Source organism: Strongylocentrotus purpuratus, unplaced genomic scaffold (assembly GCF_000002235.5).
Source record: "Strongylocentrotus purpuratus isolate Spur 01 unplaced genomic scaffold, Spur_5.0 spur5_scaffold_15, whole genome shotgun sequence".
NCBI lineage: Eukaryota > Metazoa > Echinodermata > Echinoidea > Camarodonta > Strongylocentrotidae > Strongylocentrotus > Strongylocentrotus purpuratus.
Window position 1 is genome coordinate 18,046,272 of NW_022145600.1, and position 6,000 is coordinate 18,052,271.

Sequence of the window (6,000 nt, forward strand, 5' to 3'; positions counted from 1 at the left end):
CAGGTTGTAAAACAGCAATCGGGTTCGTATAGATTTGAAGCAAAATCTATCTAAATAAACAGCATGAAGCAGCATGAATATAAATAAATCAGTTGAATTTAAATCTTTGTCCAAAATTATTTCCAATATCACTTTCAAATTATTTAGTGCTCCTGTTGAATTTTCATAGAATCGAGAGGTCACCAGCAGAAATCAATTTAAGGGCAAGGGCCTATATATTTTGATTTTGCCCATATAAACGTTCGTTAATTTACAAACACCGCCCAAAATATACGGGATATAAAATGAGTATGTAATATTGACAATCTAATATTGAATCTTTATTTAAAGCAACTTAAAAATGTATCATAATGTTTTGTAATAATTGGAGCTCTTTATGTTGTAACATTTCTTATGCTAAGTTTGGTGCGTTTTCATGCTCTTTTTTTGTATATGATTAACTTTGACTGGTATACTCATAATTTTATGATAACATTCATTTTTTGATAGAAACATAAACTCGTTTCTATCTTGCATCATATTTCTTTTTCAGATTACAAGCAACGAAGAAATAAGATCGATCTTGTGTGTGTAACTTGTAAATCTAAAATATGCCTGTCGTCATATGAAATGAACTAGCAAAAAAAAATAGAACTACTTGGTCCAAAGAGACTCAAAGCCACAACCTATTTTCACGATGGGACCAACCCAAACAAGTGGTTTTACCAAACGGAGCACTAACATCATCTTACTTGTAGGCCTATGCTCTGTCGTCTACCTCTGCCTCTATTTGTGGGGTAAGTCAGGATTCATTTCTTACTAAAAAATTAATGATAATGATAATTATGATAATAATGATAATAATAATAATGATCATAATAATAATCATAATAATGATAATAATAATAATCATAATAATAATGATAATAATAATAATAATAATAACAATATTAATAATAATGATAATAATAATATTAATATAGGATTCTCCGGCCAAATTCGCGAGTTTTAGTGCTGTCAGATATATCTTGGGTTTATATTCCTTTTTCTAGTTTTCAAATCTATGAAGTTTTCGTTAGAATCTACGTATGTTTCATTCAAATTAAGGAATAATGTGCTTCTTTCGCTATTTGGTCACTATTTGGCACAACACGATTTCTGACATCGCGATGGCGTACTTTTAGCATTCAAATTCATTTGTAGCATTCAAATTAGCACTTTGTGCACTTAAGTTGATGGTCAATATACATTTCTCGTTTATTACACACTTTTTATAGCTCATTCTTTTTCTTTCAAGATTGTTTTTTCCATTTGTATTTCATCATATTTTATTTTATTGCATTTATACACTTTATATACTTTTAGATTTATCTGATATTCATCATCCTTTAAATTTGATTGTTAAGAAGAAAAAAAAAACGACTGTCATCTACGAACTTGATGGTCTCAATATTTTTGTAAATTTTCATGTAAGGAAGTTGTTTGTCTTGTGTTTCATCAAAAATTTATCAAAATGTCATTATGGAGGAAGGGTACAATATTGTGACTGGGGTAAGTACTTTTGTATCCCCACTTTTTATTTCCGGGGTATATGAACATGTCCATGCAGAAATGCCATATCCCTTGATTTCGCCCCTTCTTTACCTAATGTCTGACTACACCCATATGCATTGTCCTCAAAATTAATAAATGGAATAACAGAAAAGACCCTAATGGCAAATCATGCATTAAATTGCATTTTTTAAACTGTAAACGTGTTTTGCATTTCTTCCCTCTAACATTCCTAACTTGAATAAACATAATTCGAATACGAATGACAGGTGTTAATTTGAATGATAAAAATGACGCTCCGAAAAGTGACGATTAATTTGAATGCTAATTGAGGAGTTTCTAAATTGAATGACAGATCTACGAAACCCTTCGACCAAAATCCTAAATTAAATACCAAAGTGGGAAAATTGAATGATAATTGGCATGGCAAAGCCGATCTGCGCTAACTTACATGCAAAGTATATGTATTCGAATGACAAACTCGCGAATTTCGCCGGGAAATCCTATAATAACAATAATAATAATCTGTAATAATCTTACATGATGAATTTGATGTTAATGGTCTGTTATTCTAAAATTGATTATAATCCATTCCAAGAAAAACAATACCTACTGCGCTTTCTCTATGGACGACTTCACGACGGTGCAGCTGCGCATTTATGAAATTGAAAGATAATAAACAATTAGCTGTAATGCCAAGTATTGATTACGAAGTGTGTTTTACCAAAAAAAAATCCATGAAAATTATATAGAGAGAGGGAGTAAGAGAGAGTGAAAGAGGGAGCGCCTGATACTTGATACATCGACGCAAAAAAAAAATCCAAAAGGGGGGGGGGGGGGGTTTTAGAGAAATTTAGGGGGGGTTTACACACAAAAATTTACCAAAGGGGGGGGGGGTTTAACCCCCCAAACTCAATTTCTGAGTTCTGGTCATGCGATTGCATTGTGAAAGAACGTTGTGGAATCGATCAGAAAAAGTTGATCATATAAGTATTGGTGTGTACTGCAAGGTCCTGGAATCGAATGTCATGCTTAGTTTTTAAGTTGCCTGCCACTAATGTACACAATCTAAGCACACCTTGTTCATACGAAAGATTTTACCATAATACACTATATTTCAGAGGTGTTTTTTTTAAATAATTTGTAGCGGTCATCCCTAAATCGGAGGGGGCATCCAAAAAGAGGCCCTTTTGACGAAAAATAGTATTTTGTAAATAACACTTTCACTTAGTTCATATTGGCCTCTCCTTAAAATTTTATTTACAAAATACTGTTTTTAGACGCCCCCTCCGATTTGGGCATGTGGTGTTCGCCACAAAAAAAAAAAAAAACACCTCAGCTGATATAATGTGTATTATGATAAAATCTTTCGATTGAACAGGGTGTGCTTAATTTGCGTGGTACCTCTTTTCTGATTTGGCCCTCCGCTTAATCGTCAAAACGATCATAGAAATTTGGCCCATTCTTGGTAAAGTTACAAGCACTGTACACTGCAGGAATATCGTATAGTGTGCGATGTGCTGTTTTCAGCCCATGACAATTTACACATTTATGCGCACCCATCGCTAACGGTATAATCTTTGAAGAACGGTTTCGATAAATCTGTCTCCTTACATCATCTCACGTTCCTTTTTTCCTTTTCCTTTACCCCCCCTGGCAATTATATTGGAGGCACCCCCCCCCCCCACGTACCCATCCTCCACAGATACGCCACTGTTTCAATTAACATAATTATGTCGTGTTTCTTTTTTTCTCAGTCGATGCCGTGATTCCACGAGTCCTTGAATCGAAGAAGATGATGAAGAATGGAAAACAATATGATTTTTCACGAGCTATATCAAATGACGATTCTTATGATTCATCCACAGCCGTCAACACGTGGGAGTTTCATGGAAGCAAAATCGAAGGTCCAACAGAATCTTATCCTGAACAGCACATCGCGATTGATACTCATGCTAACATTGTTGCGGCATCTGGACAAAATGCAGTACTTGAAGTACAAAATAACGAGGATGGACGATTTTCAAGTGGCAGCGTATCCAAAGAAAATACATCTAGAGAAATTCACATGCCATATGAAAAACATGGAATTTCAAATAGGAACGATAATGTTGGAATCCGACGTTCGTCGCTTCCACTCCTTGATAAGCCATTGCAGTCAGCATCAGCCAAACGTGGTCAAATTATAATTGTCACAACAAAACGCTCTGGATCATCTTTCATAGGAGAGTTGTTTAATTCGAATCCAGAAGTGTTTTACATGTACGAACCTTTGTCTCAAGTGACGTATGATGTATTGAAGCACCGTATTGACAACAGACAGGCCGAGTCCTTGATTTTCTTGCTGTGGAACCACACCCTCCGTTGCAACTATTCAACATTTAGCCATGGGCCTAAGAACTGGTTGAGACGATCGGGTGGTTTGAACACTTGTCAGGTATCAGGAGCCTTGAAAAGCTCCGAGCTTCTCTGTCCAGTACGAAAGACTCCCGAGCGAAAAGTTGGTCCAATAATTTCAAAACTGTGTTTAGATCACCCGTACACAGTTCTTAAAACCATACGTGTTAAGGACATCAAGGATCTGAGGGTTTTTCTTGAGGATCCAAGTCTAAACCTCAAAATTATCTATCTAGTCCGCGATCCCAGAGCGGTCATGAATTCGCGCCGTAAACTCAAAGCACCAAACGCTGATTTGTTGAGACGAAAAGGTCCTGATGCAGATGAGATCAAGGATCTGTGCGAGCATATGGCTCGAAACTTACAGTACAAGGATGATCCACCCAGCTGGCTAAAGGGCAAATACATGTTAGTACGCTTTGAGGATGTAGCCGAAGACCCTATAGAACAAACGCAGCGGATTTATCAGCATGTGGGAATTAAGATTCATCAAGATGTACTCGGTTGGTTGAAGAATAATACTCATGGAAATAAGGGTCACGGGACTGGTGGCCCATTCTCACGAACGCGAGACACTGACAACGTCATCAATGCCTGGAAGAACAGTATTTCAGAGGAGGTTAGAGAAGAAGTCGAAAGAAAATGCAGTCATGTGATGGATGCGTTATCATATCGGTGTGATTAAGAGTATGACAAGGAAATACATTTTAAATCCCGGGATGGGGTATACACCCCCTCCCCACTTTAGAAGGAGAGATGTGGGGGATCAGATGTCCCATTTTCTAGCAACATATGATTCAAATCAAACAGTTGCTTAAAATATTGACAAATTCGATATAAGTTTCTCTTATAGTAGTGAAAATTCCGTATACGTCGATGCTATCGAACTGTAGAATAAGATCAATAATTTTCATAATAGGTGTTAGTGGGATAAAGTTGTACGTTAGTTATTATATATTCTTTACTTTATTCATTTTGATTGAATATATTTAACATTCTATGTATGTGCTATATGCCTTAAGAGATATGTCATTAACAATAGGTATCTTGATAGATTATTCAATAAATCGCTCAAAACGATATAGTGTTAAAAAAATATGTATATATGTCTTTAAAACATGACGTGGTTTACGTAATCTATATTATGTTTGTTCAAACTTTTGCAACCAAGAAAAAAAGAGAGGGAAGACCACATCAAAGAGAAGGAGAAAGATATGGACAGTAAAATCTATAGATAAAGAAGGCATAAAAGGAGAGAGCGAAGGGAAGGAGTCATAAAGATATTGGATAGAAGCATGGGGATTAAGAGAGAGAGGGAGAAAGAAATAGACAAAATTGAAGTAAACTAAATGGACCTTCGACTGCGCGCAGTCGAAAATGCCAAACATAAACAATTTCAAAATTCGATTTGATTGTTTGATTGTAATCCATTAACCGGTTCTCAAAATATCGTAATTACATGCTTTTTTTTCATATATATGTATGACCCTTTAATCTTTGACCTCATGACCCTTACATTTAATTAGTTCATTGGCTCTCAAGGTACTGAGTTTGCACTCTCGCAAACAATCCTGTTCATCCAAGCGTGAACACATACCAAACAAAATCATACCAAATGATTTGGGATAATATACTCTCTTATAAGATGTATAATTATTTACTGTTCATAGATGATTTTAAAATAATTAGCAATTTTCTAGGTGTAAACTTTTTTTGTTGACTCACACTGTAGTCAAGGTACTACCTGTTTGTCAATTACAGCTATAAAACGTGTGTAATAAACGAAAATGTATACTGACCATCAATTTAAGTGCACAAAGTGCTAATTTGAATGCTACAAATGAATGCTAAAAGTACACCGTCGCGATGTCAGAAAATCGTGTCGCGCCAAATCGAATGACCAAATAGCGAAAGAAGCACATTGTTCATTAATTTGAATGAAACATACATAGATTCCAACGAAAACTTCATATATTTGAAAACTAGAAAAAGGAATATAAACCCGAGTTATACCCGACAGCACTAAAACCGTCGAATTTGAACGCAAGACAAATAATTTTGTTAGAGGTGTCG

The 6,000-nt window shown here is 35.5% G+C and overlaps 1 protein-coding gene across 1 annotated transcript; it reads left to right on the forward strand.

Moving 5' to 3' along the window:
- Positions 1-676: 676 nt before the first annotated feature.
- Positions 677-4,612, forward strand: LOC105440812 (carbohydrate sulfotransferase 1-like). Its single transcript, XM_011671351.2, has 2 exons — positions 677-776; positions 3,288-4,612. The coding sequence occupies exons 1-2, from the start codon at positions 677-679 to the stop codon at positions 4,610-4,612; spliced, it is 1,425 nt and encodes a 474-aa protein (XP_011669653.2).
- The last annotated feature ends 1,388 nt before the right edge of the window (positions 4,613-6,000 follow it).

Excerpts from the sequence above, each read along its gene's own strand:
- LOC105440812 (XM_011671351.2), top strand. The coding sequence starts at position 677 with ATGGGACCAACCCAAACAAGTGGTTTTACCAAACGGAGCACTAACATC. Across the intron at positions 777-3,287 it reads CCTCTGCCTCTATTTGTGGG|TCGATGCCGTGATTCCACGA; the intron begins GTAAGTCAGGAT and ends TTTTTTTCTCAG.